We start from the raw sequence: 20,553 nt of genomic DNA, 5'->3' as shown, positions 1-20,553 counted from the left end.
TTATGAAATAAGAAGGTGATAAAATAATGTTTATTAGACTTATTCAGCAGCATCATTTTACAGTTGTCTTTTCTAATCAAAGTATGTTACAATTTAATTACAAGCATTCTAACCAGAAATAGTATATATATATATATTGAAAATTTAGAGATAAAACAATCAAATAGCAAAAGTCTCAACACTTGTGACTTCAGGAATCTTTTATATGAATAGGAACTAGCTAGGAATGCTGAAGAACATGGTCCTGTAATTGGAATTTTCTCAAATGGTTCATGTTGTGGAAACTATCTTGGCTATTAATAGAAGAGCTAAAAAGATCAACAGTATATTCTGATGGAAGGTTATAGGAACAACCAGATAACAACAAAGAATGAATTAGTAGAAATTGTTTCCCTTTCTATTAATATCCACCTCAGAAAATAAATAGTCAATAAAATTAAATTTTCACATTAAAAAAAAACCTGAAGGATTTCTGAAATGAGCCATTATCTTTCATATTTTGCTGTTTGGAAATAAGCTGTTATAGAAACCTAACTACTTCATAGTACAAATTAGTTTCAGAGACTCCAGCTAAGAACAGAGGTATTCCATTGATGAGCAAGAGAAAAGCTCATTAAGTAGTTGTGGCACTAAAATCTAAATATATCCAGTCTTCCTAGGAACACTATTAATGGAATTGAGTTAATTGGGACCTAGATGAAAAGTGTGTGTTTTATAGACCAAGAGAAAAATTTCTCAGGCAATTAAAATATTGTAAGTACAACATTTTCAACTGGTAACTATTCAGCATAATAATGATGCATTGACTCATCTTTTGTTTAACACAAGATAAAGGGATACCCATTTTTATATACAGTACTATATAAAATAGGTGGCAAAGATGCCCTGAGCACCAGTAGAAGTTTTAAAAGGTGCTGTTATAAAAGATACACTCTAAAGACACCGTAAATCAGTAATGTTCCTATGGCCTTGCCTTGTTTGGTTCTCTTTTTTTTTTTTTTTTTAGTTTTAAGCATTTATATAATTAATTTAGCCCTAAATATATGATCAATTCTATACAAATTTCTACTAGCAACATCACTGAGCAAGATAATCTTAAAAAAATTTACAAATGTACAATATATTTATAACATTACTTTCAGACAGCTTCAGTGCAAAGATATACATATAGTACATCACAATAATTGTTCATAAAAATAGAAATTGGCATTTGTCAAAAAAACAAGGCATAGTTTCAACATACATCTCCAGCCACTGGCCAAGAGATGTATATATTTTTATCAAGCATTTGAATGTGAACCTTACTCTTCTGTTTATAAAAAATATATGTGCAAATGGATGTGTCTAATTTTCCCTAAATGAGTTACCTAGTTATACCACAGAGTCCTCTTTAACAAGATTGGCGGTGTCTTTAAATGTATCCTCTGTTGCTGTGTAAGATAGTGGTTGGTCTCTCTTCAGAATAATCTTGGGAGGCAGTGAAGGAGAATGGGTAGGGACATTTTCTGTGTCCTGTTGCTGCTCCTTTTCCATCTGAAACAATAATCATAAAATCAAATCTTACATTCTAGTGCACCATACATCCAACATTAACTTTCAGAAACAGTAAATAATTATTCCTAAAATCAAACTTCATGGTGTAAATTATTAATGCAAAACACCACCTGTAACAAAATGAAATACTCATTTCACCTCAGTACATCTGAGTAAAAACAATACTATTCTTATTCTATACACTGGAACTTCTACTTTAATTTTTAATGTCAGGAGCTGCTGTGCTGCCTGAGCTGAGTCTGCTCAACACCTCATTGGTGTTGTGCATGATATTTGCTAACCTCTTACAACCACTTCAGTCCTTAACCTGGACTGGAATTTCTGTACTGTTCCACATAGCAGCAGAACCTACTAATAATCTTTATCCTATGAAAGCAAGAAAAAAGTCCAGCAGTACATTAGCTGAAAAATAGAATTATATAATAGAAACAATACCTCTGCATATATTGGGTTTTCAAAATTAGTGTTTTGTTTCTTTTTTCTCTTGAAGAAACTCCACTTTGATTCCTGAAATATAAAAATCATTAGAACTTCATACATTTTTCTCAAAACTTCTCTGGAAACTTGCATTACATTGTTGGATTTCACTTAAATTGACTGCTACCTCAGTAACTTCAGATGGATGTTCTTACATCAATATGTTGTAATTCTAAGCATGGAACACAAATTTATTTTTCTGCTAGATGACCAAGTTATTTCACCTGAAGAAGTATTCACAAAATGTTGCTAGGCAACAAAAATTACTAAATTACTGCATGGAAGCCTATCATTCCAGACAAATACATCAAAGATGAAAAAACTGTCTTGAAAACAACACAAAGGAAATTATTGAGGGACATGAAACCACTAAGCTGACCACAGCTTCCCTAACAATTCCATTTTTCTAATCTGGATCACAAAACAAGCAAGGTAGCCTTAGACCATTTTCATTTCCTACCAGAGGTGCATCTGTACTCTGAGGGGTTTCCTTTGGGCTACTGGATATCACAGAGGAATACACAGGATTTTCAAAATTTTCATTTTCCTCACTACCAGCTGCTGCTACCTGTAGGAGAAGAAAGAGAATCAACATTCTTCAAAGAAGAAAAGGTGGTCATAAGGGAAAATGAAAGGTGAAAGTCAAGCCAAAATTTATCTTACAAGTGTTGGTCGAGTAACTGTAACTGCACCAGCTGTGCTGGCTCCAGCATCTCTGGTTGTATACATTGGATTTTCAAACGTGATTGGTTGTTTCCCCGACTCCACTGCAAAGTTTTCATTCTAGGGAGGAAAAAACCCAACAACTGCAGTGGAATAAACACCTCCATACTCCTAGGAATTAATGTGTAGTCAAACTCTTCATCTTGGGGAACAATACATGTTTACTTTCACATAGGCTTAGACAAAATCTAGTGTTTGTTAAAATCAATTACATCAATTACATCAATCATCAACATCAATTTATTTTTACTCCCTGACTTAGCAGCCTGGACTACTGATTTTTCCAATATTACCCCATTTCCTAGATGGACAAAAACACACACTTCAATATTTGACTCAAAGTATTATACTATGAGGAAAGACAACTTTCACAAATCGTACCTTCAATAGAAAAATCAAAGGAAGAATATAATCTAAATAAATACTTTAATTTAGAGACTTCAAAATTATGTACAAATTAATAAGCAGTAGCTGATACGCAAAAGAATGTGATTCATTTTGTCTCAGCAAGGAGATTGCTGTATTTTTGAGACAAAGCAGTGTGTCCCCTTAGTTATGTCAGAGAAGTTACATCAAGTAGGAGGATAATGAAACAAAATCCCACCCAGACTCGCTTGTCCTGCTCTTTGACACAGCCTCATGACAGAACTAGCAAGGAATAGCATAAGAAAAGTACAGCAGCTAGCTCCTTAAGCCTGCCTCATTTTCACAAACTGCTGCTTCATACCACATGTATTCATGCTTTTTGCTACCAGAATATGGCTTTTTATTACACAGTAAACTCTTGTCAGCTCCCTTAAACTAGATTGACTAAGGACAGTCCCACTGAAAAATATTCAATATCTACTCATGCATATATGATGTTAAAATTTTAGTAGGCACATCCCACAGCTCTTCACTGCTGTACACCAAAGCCGTCGAATTCTTTCCCAGTGACATAACAATTTTTTTTTTACATTTTGAATACATAGGGAGAACTGACACTGCATAATAGAGATACTCTGGATCCAGACCTGTTACTGGCAATGTATAAACGGCATTGCTTGAACTTCAGTATGTCAGTACTGGGCCAGAAAATACCAAGTATGGTCAAGTTCTTTGTGCATGAAAAAGATTTGGGGTAATGTACAAGCCTAAAGCTATTTTTCCAGTGTTTACCAAAATGTTCATGTGGATGTTTTGTTACACAAGCTGCCTAATTTTAACAAAGACTGTGTTTCTTCATCTAGGCAATGTTCATATATTTATACTAGGAGCTAATCTTCTTTAGCTGTTTCATTTCATATCTATTCAGCATCAGTTTAGGGAGTTTCCACCTTATACTTGGCAGCAAGTGCTCACTATTCAAACATACCCATTATCTCTTTCCTACAAGTAAAAATCATTAATACATTATGCTTCTTGTGGCAAATGGGAATAACACAGGGATCTGCTATTTCTCAGATGTGCATAACAAAACATGGATGAAGTAGAGTTACGCTTTATGATGTCCCCATGGCTGTTAAACATGATTTGTTTAAACTTCATAAATTAAGAAATTGTCAGATCGATACTGTATTGCACAAAATAGTGAATCCTGTGGTTAGGCTTGAGTTTTACCTCTGAATGCTCTAACATACCATCTGGTTTTGAAAACTACATATTTTAAATTGTTCTATAGAATACAAGACTCCTAAAAATTCCCTGTTACAATGCTGTCATTTGTCTACTCATTCCCTTTATATTCCATGAATGTAATGAAAGACGAAAGGCAGTAATTCTTAATTTCTGCTATATAAATCTTGGAAAAATGCACATTATTTTAAAGAACATCCTATATTTGTCTTTGCCTTCAAATAACGAAAACCTATTTCAGGAAACTATCAATCATTTTTCACTTCTTTTTCTAGAACACATTTATCATTTCACTATCATTTTATAGAAAAAGGGCTCCCTTCTGTAAGCTACTAATTACATCAAAAGAACACAATTTAAAAAATTATTTGACAACTAAACCTTACCATTTGCATTGCCCTGTCTATAGCAGAATCTCCCCCAAAGCCAGAGACACCTATGTCCATAGTCACATCTGCTCCAGATCGGAAAGTAACTCCATTGCCATTTTCATTAGATTTTACAAGACTGCTTAAACTATAAAAAACCAAAAACAAACAAACAAAAATAAAAATAAAGTAGAAGAGATTATAGAGAGAGTTCATAATACAGGTTTTTTCACTTGTTCTTCTAAGCATAATTGTCACTTTGAATTTTGTCAAGCTAATATTAGAAATTGTATTTCTTTATTTGTTTAACTAGTTTTTTAACTTAAGTTAGCCCACTCAGAATCATCTCAAATACCTTTGCTTGCTCATGCAGACATCAAATGATGTCAATGAAATACAATTTCCCAAAATTTACCTCCATTTTGACCACTCTTACTTCAGTGCCAATTTAAAGATAAATTCAATTATTCAAATTAATTGAAACTGATTTTTAAAACACACATCTGAAATTTGACAATATAATCCCACCAACACCTATACTGAAGATTTATGCATGCAAATCATGAAGATACCTACAAGACACTGTTTTCATACTTGTGAATATTCAATCTATATATAGAATTATGACAACCACAAGTGCACACTAGATGTTCATGAACAATATTGGAAATGGTTGGAAAGCACTCTGTCAGGCTAAAAAATAACAGGATTGGAAGACAGAAACCAGTCTTTCTGGTCTGAAATACAGGTCATTCCCACACAGAAGTCTGAGTATATAACATCCCCAAGGCATCTAACAACAAATCTGCTCCACAGCTAACCTTTGGTTTAATTTTGCCAAATCTGCCTAACTTGAAGGAAGGCAGAAGTACTAGAATAATCTTTCCAGTTCTATGGCCTCACTGGATCTGGCTTGTGCTAAACTTCTTTCCTACAGCTGATGCATTGCGTACACATGTCACCAGCTGGTCCTGTAGGCATCAACAGCTTCCGCTTTAAAAAGGTAGATCTTAGCTAGGATTCCTGTACATGGACAGGTCTTGCAATACAGGCAACAGCTAAGCTATAGCTTGAGCTAACTCTGCTGTAAAGGTACAGGTTCAGAGTTTAAAGAGGGATTGAGCAATGGTAGCACTAAGACATATTCATGGCAGAAATAAATGCAAATCAAGCCTCACAGGTACAAAACTGACATCTCCTTTTCACACAGTCTCATAACTTATGTGGGAAGCTTTGTTGAATAGTAAAGATCGAGTCAATATATTAAAATTTCAGCTTGTTCACTATCTGATAATGCAGAAAGTTTCCATTCAAGAAGCAGGAAACAGGGAATTTCAGTGAGTAGCTTGGTGGTCTCTTAAAAAACTTCTTTGTCCTTCAGAATTTACCTGCACAAAAATGTTGCCCCAATTTAACTACATCAACTCATGAATGAATCGGATTAGAATCAGAGATTCATAGAATGGCTAGGGCTGGAAGGGCCATTGGCAGGGACCCATTCCACTAGACCAGGTTGCTCAGAGCTCCTTCCAACCCAGTCTTGAACAATGCCAGGGATGGGGCATCCACAACTTCTCTGGGAAACCTGTTCTAGTTCCTCACCACTCTCACAAAAATTATTTCTTAATATCTAATCTAAACGTACTCTCAGTTTGAATCCATTCCTTCCATTGTACTGACACTATGTGCCTCTCTAAAAAGTCTTTCTTGTTTTCCTTGTAGACTCCCTTCATCTACAAGAAAATCACCCTTATATCACCCCCAAACCTTCTCTTTTCCAGGCTGAACAAACACAATTCTCTCAGCCTATCTATGTAAGAGACTTGCTCCACCCCTCTAATCATTTTGGCGATCTTCATCTGGGCTCACTCAGTACCACTAGCTCAGTGCAATCCTCCAGTGAGGAAGCAGTTTTAGCTTCATTCACATTATTGATTACAGTGATTTAATTAGATTGATTTAAGAGCTATAATTCTATATGGGAAATTGGTGCAAGGACTATGAGGATGTGCCTTTATGCATTTTAAAACACATTATTTGCTTAAAGCTAAAAAAATTAAAAGCATCATATTCTGACATATTTTTAAAAATAAATTAATTTCAAATAATTTCTAATATATTTTCTTCATTTTCCTTTGATTTAAAACATCAGATATTTTTGATGACATTTCACAAAGCTGGTTTTCACTCGACTGTATGACTGTCAGCAGTGTAGGCATTGGAAACAGGAGTTCACTACACATGTGCCATATTTTTAAGCAGATGAATACAGCATTGCAGATGAGTACAGCCTTTCAGTGTTTAAAAGGTCTCTTCAAATCATCTCAGGTCAAAGTTTTATAAAAAATTAGAACATTTAACTATGGTCTTTTATATCTTTTTGAATTGAATATGCAGCTTCAGATATGGTAAACAGTCTTCTATATTACCCATTACTTAAAAGCTAATTTAAAATGTCAGAGTTTTACAGTCATGCTTTGTTACACAATAGTGATCAGCTATGGTATTGACTGGAATGAAAAATTCACTGGAGTTGCTGCAACACTGCATTTCCCATATTCTACCAGAATGGGCACACAGCATAAAAAAATTGATTTTTCAGAAATATTTAGAAACAAATATACATTTCTAGCTTGCAGACATTCCTGCTCTGAAAGCCTTCAAAACATACCTTGGTAGTTTGGGAAGCGCTGGTAAAAGGGAGCCTGTTCGTCTGTAGTTAAAAAAGCCTCCAACTGCTAACACTCCAATTATTATGATTAGTATGACTGTCAGCAACACTGCTACTGCTGCTGTCAAAGAGAGAAGAACAAGAAAACATTCAAGCAAGCACAGTTCAGTGTAAAAAAAAAGAGCCCAGAGAATTAGAAGTCTGACCCTGAACAGGTATCATGGTGAGGTATTATACATTCTTTTGCCCAAATGTCAAGTGCAATATATTCTTGAAGCTTACTTGTTCCAGGAGGGACTCCTTTTGACAATCCTATTTCACAATAATTCCCAGTGTATCCATAAGAACATCTGTAAACATAAAAAGGACAGCTGACTCAATGGCTTTTATTAAGTTTGGGATCTCAGCTTTATGATTGTATTCTGAAATGTTCATCTAGAACCCAGAAATTTTAACTCCATGCTCAGTAATTATATATTGCACTGACTGTATGTAAATATAGTATGTCTCCTATATTCAGAGAACTAAAAGTGAAAATAAAAAGTGCTGAGTCAGAAGGTCTGGTTTCAGTGGAGCATCGGTGGCACCTGCTGGCGGTTCCAAGCTACATTTATTGAGAGTTACATTTCCATTGTTACAATTTCGGGATATGGCATTTTATTAGAATCTTCAGAGATTTGCCTTTTTGGGGTTTTTGGGGGGTTTTTCCCCTGAACTGATGCATTCACATTACTTATTTGTTAATATTTTTATGCATGTGTTTTTCCATAGTTGTTATAAAAATGCTACTGCAGATGTATGGCACCTTCTGAAGTGTTTCCAACAGATTTCAAAGAATATAATTGTTTCATGAGACTAAACCAGCACAGCCTGAACCAGGACTACCCTAACAACATACAGACTTACTTGCATTTGGGAAGACTGCTTTCATCTATATAGCATGTTCCACCGTTCATGCACCTGCAAGCTGGTGGCATTGTGGGAGGGGATTCAATAGCTGCAAAATTCAGAAGCCACATATGCATTATCAAGACATACTCAACAAACTAAATAATACCAATAAAGCATTTTCTTTGTCTCTATAGATCTTGCATATGCAAACTTACAGGCTGCTTTTCAAAATTTTTTGTTTTGATAGCACATGTGCTATTGTTGCTTGTGTCTATTTTTTTTCTGCCAAATCAGCTTAAGTTAATTGAAGCAAAACCTCTTCTTGGAACATAACAACTTAGTAGAGTGTAGGCCTAGTCAGCTCAAGAGCTGTGTGTCTGCTCACTTCCTTTTTTTCAGGCAATGCAGTCTAGCACCACCCTTCAAACCTCTGCATTCAGAAAGCAGCAATGCTTTCTCTCTTCTGTCCAGATTTTTCCATTCTACCAGCAGGAAGTTGCACAGAGAAGGCCAAACTTCTGCTTTTACTTACAAAGAATGCAATTACTTATGAGGAAAAGCAATGGATGGAAATGCACATAGAGGAAGAACATTATTCCAATTCTGAATCAAGTGGGGAAAAATAATCATACTAGTCTTCAATAAGAGCTCAGGATATACTGTCAGAAATGTGTACTTAACATAGGAAAAGCCCTGAATCTGAGCCATTTTTATAGGCTATAGATTGAGGATGGACATAGATCATAGTATTTTGTCACAAAACTGATATTAGCCAGAGGAAGGAAGTGTGTTGCTACAATGTTTCTTACAGGTGAAAGACCCTTCAAGTAAATGGGGTACAAAAACAGGAAAGGCAGAGGTTTTACAGGCTGTTTCTCAGTAGCTGTAATAGGGCCAAATAACCTAAATGTATGTACAAAAGCTGTGTTTGGTCTGCGAGCAGTTTTCCCAACTGCACAAGCAGTTTTCTTAATTCCCAAACATTTTATGTAAAGCAGTTTGAGCAAAGAATATCAAATTCTTTGTGTCCCCAGAGCAATAAGCAGCAATTAGCAGATGCAATCAACACTGTTATTGATCCCTAATTTAAACACATATTGCATCCATTCACTCACTATTATATATTACTATAACCTCTTTCTGCAGCTCACACCACATGGTAATAGGAAAAATCACTAATAATTATTAAGAAAATGTAATTTAGAGGTAAGTCAGTGTAAAAGTGATGACATTTTCTCTTTCAGTACAAAAAGAAGTCAGAGAAGATTAACCAAAGGAAAGATGCCAGACATAATGTTACAAATCATAATACATTAAAGATATGTTCCAAGGACAAGCACAAGGACATCTGGCTACCACCCACACCACTGTAAGCTAAGAATGCAGACTCTCAGCTAGAGAGAAATAAAAATCCTGTAGTGGTATTTTCACTGCTCTCAGTAAAGGCACTGAAGCACTATCAGGGTTTTGCTGCAATGCAACAACCAAGCATGAAATTCTAGTGCCTATAAGGCTTTCCAGAGTATAATTATCCAGAATTTATCTCTGTCCACACTCTTGACTTCTGTAAGCTTTTAAGTTTCTATGATACTGATTTAGTAAGAGCTTTTACAGAATTGTAAACAAAATTGTTAACAATAATTTGTCAGAAATTCTTAGTTCTGAAATCAAAGCATTCTTAAAAAAATATTTTGGAATTTCAAAACAAAAATCAGAAAGTGTGACCAGTTTTGTAGCTGGGTCTGCTCTTGTTGGATTGATAGACCTATGGTCATTTTACAAATGATATGCAAAGACATTAAAGAAAATGTACAAGATGATCACAAATCAGTGATGGCTGAGAATAAAAGCCAGATGTTCTGACTTACCAATATCTATTACATCAGTTAGTCTATCCCTCCATACTTCTAATTCAGTAATGCATTTGTATTCCTAAAGAAAAGCTTCTACTGCTTTCACTTCCAGTTTGACAAATCATTCTACCTGCATCACATTCCGTGCTGCTGCCTTCTAGGAACCGAGTCCCTTGGGGACATGAGCAGGTGTATCCTCCTGGTCTCAGCAAGCAGAGGTGGCTGCAGACATCTTTACAAGGATTAGGCACTGAAAAAATGATAAAGCAATAAAGATTTGAAGAAGCAATGCAGCATATCCCTGAGGTAAGGCAGGGCAATTCCATAGACATATATAGTTATTGCCAACATGTTTTTACCAACACCTTCTCTCTGCCTTTTCTTACACACATTCTTAAGGGATAGATAATGGCTGCTGAGAGCCCATTTAGCACCAGGAATAAACTCCTCCAAGTATTAAATAATCAGCTCTTTGCCAGGATAAATACATGTTATGACTGTCCTCATGAGGGAGAGGGAAAAGAGCAATGACAGGGTCATAACTTAGAGACTCGAAAGACCAGTGTGTGGTGTTCCACTGTTGATTTCATTCTGGGTGTGCAGAAAACACTTGTCAGCCTCTATTCATTTTTAGTTTTCAGAAACGAATATTATCATTTACTAAGGACAGGTTATCAAAAGATTACAAAGCTCTTTGCAGACATCAATACCAACTTCAATTTCATGGCAAGAAATGTCTCACTGGGATCCTGATTACCCACCTGATTGATTGTATCTGTGTTGGTGATAGATGCGTACTTGGGTAAGCCACGGATTTACAGTCAGCACTTTCACTTTTTCTCCACTTCCAAACTTATCCTTCTTCCAGACTTCTCCCCGTTCTTTAGCTATCCAATATAAATGGCCTTCAAAGACATCGAGGCTGTATGGACTGCCTACTTCTCAAAGAAACCAAATAAGAGACTGTCAGCAAGCAAATCCCCAGTAAAACAGACAGAAATGCTATTCTTCAGCTTAAATACATTATTTATTGCTTCCATTTTAAGATACATGCTGTTGTATATTTATATCCTCATGTGCCTGACTTCTTCATGTCTCAGTGCTCACACCGATTAATACTGATTAATAGTATACATTAAAAAGCAAGAATCCAGTTTTCCACATTGTCTCCTATTTGGGTCACAAACTCCACTTAGGGAGTCCAGTTACCAGGCACCACTGAGCCTGGTGCACCACTGATCACTGTATAATGGAGAAAACAACACCAAGAGTTAATGTTTGAAAAGCTTCCAAATGTAGCCCCACTTGTGAAGCCCAAGTGCTTGTTAGCACACATCTTGGTTATTATTAATTGCATAGTGCATTCTTACCTCCATGTAGTACAATGGTTCTGTCTGTCCCATCAGGTCTCATGGATTCAATTATATTTTCTTTAGAATCACTCCAATAGATCCTATCATTGTTCAAATAATCAATAGAAAGACCAGTTGGCCAGCCAAGGTCTTCAGAGACCAGTGTCTGTCTTTGTTGTCCATCCATCCAGGCACATTCAATCTTTGGCTGCCTTCCCCAGTCAGTCCAGTACATAAGCCTGAAAGGATAGAATGAGAAATGGATACGGTTCAGAATTTAGTCTTTGGAACTTCGGAGTTTCATGGAAAAGGTCAGTAATGGAAAAAAAAAGCTGTTCAGCAACCTATGCTATGCAGCTGTGACTGGGAAGGTTACAGAGAGTTCACTGAACAATATATACCAAAAGAACATTCAGCAATAACAATAAAGCTGTAGCATCCATGTCACTTCAGGGAGCTATGTTGCTGTACTCCAACTGAGAGAAGCACATATCACGATATCTCATGATTTACCGTTTAATCCAAGTTGCAGCAAGCCCAGCTGTTGAAAGTACTAGTGCATTTACATTGCTTTTCCCCATGGAGAAGGCTATGACTGTCCTGCTTGGAGCTAGTGAAGAGAGATTCCCATCTATTTCTCTGTTTCTGTAGTAACAGAGAAATTTGGTGGGCACATAATAATGTAGAAAAGAGATTTGTATTTGAACTATCTGGCCATGTCATCAACACAGGCATCCATGTTCAATCTAATCCTAAAATGCTTTCCCATTCTCACAAACTTCGCAGTGTCAGTAAAGCAAAGTTCCTGAGAACATTCCCTTAGTCTTTGCTGAAAAATTTATCACTGTGGGGTTTTTTAGTTTTGAATAGCATTGGAAAAAATTATGGTACTCACCCACGTTTTGGATTGACAGCAATAGCTGCTGGTTGATCCAGATGGGAAAAAATAAGCCATTTTCTATACCGTCCATCTAATTTTGCCACCTCTATGCGATTAGTCCCTGCATCAGTCCAGTAAAGATGTCTGAATTACATAAAACACAAAACATTCCAAAAGTAAATAGTTTACACTTGGAAGAGGAATAAAATAAATTAAGAAGAAACACTATATCAAACTCAAACAAAATTAATATAACAAACCTGCATTGATTATTGAACTTGTATAGAATATACAGACCCTAAATATAGGTAAAAGTTTAGCAAATGTGATCTGTTGGCTCACTCATTATTTTCCTCTGAAATCTACCTCTGGTCCCTGACAAATAATCTTCATTGAAGAGCTACTGAAAACTTTCATTAGTACTTTTAAGCAGCAGAAGTTGCTAATAAGCATCTTTAAAGACTCCATTTTCCAGGAGACAATGAGGTTCATTACAAGTAAAAATTAATTTACCATGTAATTTATGCAGCAGCTCTGGAGATATCCAGCTTATTAGTTCACAGCTCCTCTCTAGACTTTTGTCTAATGAGAGAGATACTAATGAATAAATTGTTCCCGCATCAGTTGAAAATGGTTTTTTTTAGTCCTAACAAACAGGGCATTCAGTCTACTCTTCCTTGAATTTTGTTTATCTTTATCATCATGCCTTTATAATTTTTTTGACCTTAGATAATAAACAGACTCATTATTTTGTACCCACTAACCACACGGTGCCTTCTGCTTAAATAAATTACCTCCTAGATGGCCTGGAAACATGAAAAAATACTGTAATTTCTATTTAGCAGATGAGCAGCAAGACACAGTGTCTCAAATCATGTGTAACATTTTATATAATTATATATGCATATAATTAAATGTGTTTTTTTTTAAATACATTTCAACATTATTCTGAAATCAGTGCAGTGCTGTGTTTGAAGTGCTGAAGTTGCTCATCAAGATGAAGATGAAGCCTCACCAGGATGCTTATGATATATATCCTAGATGCTTGCTCTCATGACCATATAAATTTGTGAACAGAATTCAGACATTCCCTTTTGCCTTTGGAGACATTTTGTTTTCTAGGTGCCTCCAGTTTATGAAGCAAACAGCGAAGTAACCTGAGGACTAGCCCAGGCCCTAATATATCTATATCTAAGAAAAGATACAATTTTTAACTTTTTCTCATCATTTTGTATCCAAAATCTGGCAATAGCATTCAGAAGGTTGACTAATCTTTGTAACTTCTGTCCATTCAGCCTCAAACAGCATCCTGACTACATTTCAAAGTGTCCATCTACAAACATCAGGTTCCTCTCAACATTATACCACATGAACTACATCTATCCCTGTCTACCACGTCCTTTAACAGTTATATTGCAAGATTAAATGACAGTGTAAATATCAAACTCCCAAGAGTCAGGCCCAACTTTGTTCCAGCTCTTCTCCAAGGTAGTACACATAAGGAGTGATCTCATGATTTCTATGATTAAGTTTAAAAATTACCATGTTTTACGCTAAAAAAATCCAGTCAGTAAAAGGGAGAAAAACTTCATGAAATATGATTACTTAACATTTAACTTAAAAACTTAACAATTTTCTGAGAAAATACATCTATTCATCAAACTTTAGAGCTACTGTTTTGGGATTGCTCATATAGCACAGGGTTGGTAAGGAATGAGCAAAGGTACAAGATAAAATTCCATTGTGGACTGGGAGCTTTCCTCCCAACAGCAAAGAAAGGTTGTTCCCTGGAGCGTACCTAAGTCATTGAAGAAGAATCCGCCTGACACGAAGGCTCAAGTATTAAATCACTTTACTGATGCACAACTGATCTGCCAATTGCAAAGAATATGTGATGCCATCAGCCACATGCACATCTATTAACCTGCTGTCTGGGCAAGAACAGCTTACTACATTGTTCCGAACTACTGTCAGACTAGACACATTCAGAGACAATTCATAAGGAAGAAAAAAGTGGATTTTGCACAGCCTCATCAAATTCACAAACTGACACATTAAAGATACAGCATTTTTCCAGTTTTTCAGTATACTTACCTTCCAACCCAGTCAACAGCTAGCCCATCAGGATTAACTATGTATTTGAGATTCAAGTCAACTTCCTTTGTTGGATTGTTCCTACTGCTGTCAAAAGTGGGGAGATAAGCACGTTTGATGGCTCCAAACTCAGAACCCTGTCCCAGAATGCTGAAGTACACAATACCTTAAAAAAAAAAGATGAGAAATGTCTATTTAATTACATATTTGTTGAAAATTCTAATTTTTCTGAGGCTCTTGTGTGAAGTTACCAGCCCCATTTATTTTTGAATAAGGTAAGAGTTGTCTGTTCCGAGAGTTGTCTGTGTTAGTGTATAAACCATCTAAAGCCATCCATCACATGCAACAAGATACATATCTAAAGTCATCTTGAGCTTATCAAGAAATATATACAATATTTTTCAAGAGCAGAGGATCTTAGCTCTGAAACCTTTACACATGATTTTGAGAATATTTAGGCTCTCATAACCTTAAGAAGCAAGCATGGCCCAGGACAGTGGCCCTGTTGAAAAAGCAAAAAAAAGGGAACCTGAGCAAGAAGCAAAAATATAAGTTAATACAGGGATCTATTGGCCATTCCTCCTAAGTTTAAGGATTAATTCTTGCAAGACTTGAGTCGGGTTTGGGAACTGCAGAGGCAGAAGGAAAATAAGTATTTAACTAATAAGAATCTTCTACTGCAGCATAATCCTAAACAGCCACAATTCTACAGCTAAACACACTAAAATGAAAGGAAAACCAGATCAAAATCTAGCTAAACTAAATTAAAACATTAAAATAAACTACACTGATGCTGAAGAATGACTAGAGGGGAAGGGCACATTCAGCTGAGACCTGGCCAGTTGATCTAATTTGATTTTGCTTTCCAGTGTAAATTAAACACCCATGCTACAAAAATGCATCTTTTTAAATCAACCATTGCATGGCTGAGTGTTAGCATACTCACTCAGGCCTATCCCTTCAGGGTCCCAGTCATAATCCAGAGCTTGGATGCGTTCCTGGTTATCAATATAGTCAGAGTACTGTTCTGATGAGATGTTGTACCTTCGAATCCGCACATTATCTGGCAGCAGTAACAATGGAGGATTACCTGGGAAACAATAGTGAATTTATTTTCATTTATTTCTCATTTTAGAAAAAACAGATGAAAGTCACTTCTAATTAAAACTAAAAGGGTTTTTCACAAGTTGTATCTGTACAAGAAGCAGAGGGAATGCTGGGCCACTTCTAAAGCTTCAGAGTTATTCAAACTTCACGGCTTTGCAAAATTTATGAAAATTAAAATGCTTACCACTGAGGATAGTATTATCCCTTTCACCATAGATCTTATGCAGACATAATTCCTTAAAAATTCTTAAACATGTCATTGTTGGCATATCGCCACATCTCAAAAAAAGAATGCCAGTACACACTGTGTGGCTCCACTTTCCCTCTCAAAATACAGCAATTAATTTTAAAAGTACAAATAAATTGCCAGTCCCTTTAGCCCTGACATGTCGAAATTCTACGTTAAAGTTTTTTAATTCTAATATCTCTATATTGATGAATGTTCTCCCGATCACAGTTTAATTTTGGGTTAGCCTAACAACATCCGATCTGGCCCTCATTTATAAGGGCTGTGATATTATACTAAAAAGCAGGGCAGAGTTCTAGGTATACATAGAAATAGAACTTAGGTACAACAAATTTCAGCGTTACCAGCTACAATTATATTATCTTCTATCACTTAGCCTTCAACACTTTGTGTGTCTAGATGTTTCCTGAACAAAGCCTGTGAGAAAGGGTATCAAAGAATTGGATTTCAACATGGGCACAAACAGGCAGCCAGGCAGAAACTGAAGTGTAAATGTACTTTTGCATTTCCAGCCTAACGCTCAGCAGCAAATATTTGCTGAACTATGCCCCTGGACAGGTAACTTGTAGACCTTATTTTCTTGCAGCACTTTTCATATTACAAATAATTTTTAGGTTTCAAAACCTCCAGTAGCATGTAGGTTAGGTCACAGGCTTTCTGTTCTGAAGATTTAAATATTTGACTTGGCACACCATATTTCTATCATTTATCTCTTAAAGCTGTTAAAGTGTAACTACTTTTCTAGATACAGTACTGGTTTTGTTTTTTATTTAATGCTGCTCCATCATCACTTTTTTGTCTGTCACTATTGTTTTCTGAGTCAACTCTGCCTATTCAGGACTGCCACACATGGTAGCCACTGCACTGAGGTATGATAAAAAGCCAATGACTGATCTGAAACATTGGCCAAAGTCCTCCTGTTTGTGTGCAGCAGTCCATGCACAATGAATGGCAACCTGTCATCAAACTGCCTTTGATTTATGCCAGTTTAATGCAACTTCTTTCTGATGCATTATTTTGTTGATAGAATCTAAACTTCAAGAATAGGCAACATTAATTTTCACTCTGATAACCACCAGAAAACTGGTTTTTGTTTGCAGAAAATTTCAGGAGAAATGTATACAATGTTTACAATTGGAAGCAGAGATGAGCACTTTCATTCCTGATATGGAATAGGTGGAATACACAGATAGTATTATCTTACAGAATAAGGTTTGGTTTATCATTATGCCCTTCTTATAAAAGACAGTTTAACTTATTCATTAAGTTGCTCTATTGCACTTGCTCTTTACAGGTGGCAATCAATCTCACTATTGGTTAACATACCATCAGCTGCACACTGTTTCCCTTGTTGATCACCCACAGATCTGAAGCCATCTGCACAGAAACATTCATAGCTTCCTTTGGAATTCTTGCAGTCTTGGGTGCATGTTCCAAAGATCTCACACTCATTAATATCTAGACACAAGAAGAGAAAAGATTCCTAAAACTTGATTTCTTTCTTGTTTAGTCTTTAGGAGTCTCAGGGGTGACCTCATTGCTCTCTACAATACCCTGAAGGAAGGCTGTAGTGAGGTGGGGGCCAGTCTCTTTTACACTGCCTGTAGTGAGAGAAGCTGAGGAAATGGCCTTAAGATGAGATGGGAAATTCAGATTAGATACTAGAAAAAACTTTCACTTTTAGAGTGGTAGGCATTAGAGAGTAGGTTGTCCAGGGAGGTGGTGGAGTCACCATCCCTGGAGGTATTTCAGAGTATCTGCATCTGGTGCCAGGTGACTGTTTAGTGGTTTAGGGGGTTACAGTGGTGGTGCTGGGTTGATGGTTGGACTTCTTAAAGGCCTCTTCTGACCTTGATGATTCTATGCCAATCATCTTTACTTCATGAAGTGGTAGGTTTGTGCCTTCCCCACATACTCTAAAAGATCAGTGACCTAATAAGTGATCCTTAAAATCAGCATCTGTTATCAAACTGAGCTCCTCATCACTTATTTGCTGTTTACCATGTCTTGACTACAGATTGTCAATAACTACCTTGCTGTAATCCTACTTAACAGATTTGTTTTCCAAGATGCATTTTTGATCATGTATTTTTGTGTTAAATCAATAAAGCAAGACAAAAGATGAGGCAAGACTAAAATGAGATGCAAGAGCAAAACTTTTTTGAAATGCTGAAGCCAAGACACATGATCCTCAGAAACTATATCAGCAGGGAAAGGGAGGGGTGGCTTTGGATCACATTCAATAAAATCACACAAATTGTCCACAAGAGCTGGGAGAAACAAGGAGAAGGGTTTTCATTAAAACATACTGAAACACCAGCTGGAAAGGTACTATGTCACATAACCACAAACCATGGCCTTTGAGTGGACTCCTCACTACATTTTATCTGCATAAAACCCAGGGCAAAAATACAGCACAACACACCTTTACTGTAGGTCTATTTGGGAACAGAACAGAAGAAGAGTATAACCTGCAGCAAGCTTGTTCTCAATAAGCAAAAGAAAACACATCAAATTTCTATCTCTCAGATTGCAAAGATATGACAAAACATATTGTACTGTATACATATACGTACTGTAAAGCAAAAATATATCTATAGCTACCAAAAGCTTAAAAGAAGTCTTAACTGAGGAGCCAATTTTTTGTTCAATGAGGCATACATTTTAGAAAACATGATTCAGCAGAGGAACTCTTTAGGACACACCTATCTGATAAATATATACAAATCGTATTAGAATGTGAAAATGAGTGGTCACGTTAGAATGCTGAAGAGACAGGTGACTGAACACTTATCAGCAAGAAGATATTTATAAGATTAAAAATACCTTCACAGGAGTTACGGTTAGTTTCACTGGCCTTGTACCCTGGCCTACAGGAACAGATAAAGCCTCCTTCATTCAGATTGGTACAGTTATGTTCACAGATATTTTCTGCACAAGTTCGCTCTGCTCCAGGATCTGAAAGAAAAAAAAAAAAAGGCAAATTACACAATTATAAGTAAAGAATGAAGTAATAAGGGGAAGGAATAATAATATTGTTCATTATTACAATTGAAAATAGTTTTCAGATAGATCAAGTTTGTTTCCTTTCCTTTTTTTATAACTAAAATTAGAAGACAATGGTAACCACTGGTTAAGAGAACTGTCAACTAAAAAGTAGTGAAGAGGGTCAGGAAGAGAGCCATAATCACTAAAGCCCCCTTTCCTTAACAGAAATTACATTCTACATTACCACCAGTCTGCAGAAACTGCAGATTTTAATTATTTGACTCTAACTCCTAGCATTGCCAATATAGCTCTTTCATATCCAGTGCTTTCTTATTAGCTGAACAAGAAATATTCTCAATTGATATCATGCATAACACAGGCCCTACATTATTAACATCTGGAAGATGTCAGAGAGAAGATGGCACGTAGTTCATGCCAAACCTAAAGCCTACTGCTGTCAGTACAGGTCATTGCACTGCCCTTTAAAATATTCCTATAATGGAAAAGCCAAGTCAGATATAATAGTCAGTCTGTAACAGATGATGAAAATTACACACTTCTGAAAGTACATCTAGAATTCTATTGATTCATATATACTCTATATATCCATAAAATACTTGAGTACAAATGCAAATTTGTTATATAAGCAGAAAAGATAAATAGTATGCTTACTGGAAGATCATGAGGCAAAGATACAGATGTATGGCAAAAACCTTACATTAAGCTGATTATCTCATTTTTACATACACATTCCAGTGCTGATTAACTTAAGTTTAAACAGCTCAATTTCATATATGTGGAGAGGCGCAAATTGTACGCAAATATTCTACTTTCATTACAGCAGGTATTTGATGTTAGGAAGGCTCCAAAGGTTACCATCTGATCTGTATTCATATTTATCCTCAAAGAGCAGAACGCAGGCATCAGAAGGTGTCTGTTTCACACTTTCATAGCCTTTTTATTTTCATCAAGTCATTGCATTAGGCTGTATTACTTAAAGACCGTTGTGATAGTAACTGAAGCAAACAAATCAGCTGCTTCAAAATGGACTACACTCTAGGCTTCCAAGTTATTTGTGTTTTGGAAATCTGCTGGATTGCAAATCACCAGTGTAGCATTTGGCACATTTTCACATGATGCCATCACAGACTGACAAATTGAAATTACAATTTGTCACTCATATAACCACTCTGCAGCTGTCTACACATTGACATAAAAAGTTGGAGTTTTGTTTGTTGTTTTTATTTGAGATTCCATGGAATACCTCTTGTCTCAAAGTTCAGGTCAAAGGTTTTACATTCAAAAGAATACTAGTAAATATATAATAGATAGTTAATAAAAGATGACCGGAGGATCTGAGAGGGCCGATAGGCAAAGGACTAGTGGTCCTTAAAGATTCTGAGGTCATGTCCATAAAAAGAAAAATAGAAGCATCTCAATATACTTATATTTTTAACTGGGCTAGGGTAACATGCACCAGTTCAAGTCTGGCCACTAATCTATTGCAATTATGGTTGAAATAGATGGATGTTCTTGTGTTCTTGACCCTGTAACACAACCCATTTCAAAACAAGATCAAAACCAAGATCAAACCTTTTTTTTTTAATAATGCATAAATACTCTAAGCCTAAAAAAGACTTTGTTCAGACCACATTTCATGGAATCACCCAAGTTGGAAAAGATCTTTAAGATCTTAAGATCATCAGGTTGTACTATAAACCAAACACTGTCAAG

At 36.0% G+C, this 20,553-nt stretch overlaps 1 protein-coding gene across 3 annotated transcripts in view; it reads right to left on the bottom strand.

Moving 5' to 3' along the window:
• LRP2 (LDL receptor related protein 2) overlaps positions 1-20,553 on the bottom strand; it is a 115,068-nt gene continuing 94,515 nt past the window's right edge. For 2 of the 3 annotated variants that reach the window (XM_086896715.1, XM_086896718.1), the window contains 16 exons: positions 18,658-18,789; positions 17,158-17,289; positions 15,424-15,567; positions 14,478-14,643; positions 12,399-12,527; positions 11,522-11,742; positions 10,913-11,089; positions 10,282-10,401; positions 8,314-8,404; positions 7,690-7,757; positions 7,408-7,528; positions 4,755-4,884; positions 2,695-2,814; positions 2,492-2,599; positions 1,990-2,061; positions 1-1,533 (listed from right to left, as the gene is read on the bottom strand). In XM_086896715.1, coding sequence (XP_086752841.1) covers positions 1,372-1,533; positions 1,990-2,061; positions 2,492-2,599; positions 2,695-2,814; positions 4,755-4,884; positions 7,408-7,528; positions 7,690-7,757; positions 8,314-8,404; positions 10,282-10,401; positions 10,913-11,089; positions 11,522-11,742; positions 12,399-12,527; positions 14,478-14,643; positions 15,424-15,567; positions 17,158-17,289; positions 18,658-18,789 — 2,093 coding nt within the window. In that variant the 3' untranslated portion in view covers positions 1-1,371. The remainder of the gene's footprint in view (positions 1,534-1,989; positions 2,062-2,491; positions 2,600-2,694; positions 2,815-4,754; positions 4,885-7,407; positions 7,529-7,689; positions 7,758-8,313; positions 8,405-10,281; positions 10,402-10,912; positions 11,090-11,521; positions 11,743-12,398; positions 12,528-14,477; positions 14,644-15,423; positions 15,568-17,157; positions 17,290-18,657; positions 18,790-20,553) is intronic. The other variant, XM_086896716.1, reaches the window with a different exon arrangement.

Source organism: Cyanistes caeruleus, chromosome 7 (assembly GCF_971803275.1).
Source record: "Cyanistes caeruleus chromosome 7, bCyaCae1.hap1.1, whole genome shotgun sequence".
NCBI lineage: Eukaryota > Metazoa > Chordata > Aves > Passeriformes > Paridae > Cyanistes > Cyanistes caeruleus.
Note: the sequence above shows the minus strand (reverse complement) of the source record. Positions and strands in the feature narration are given on the sequence as shown.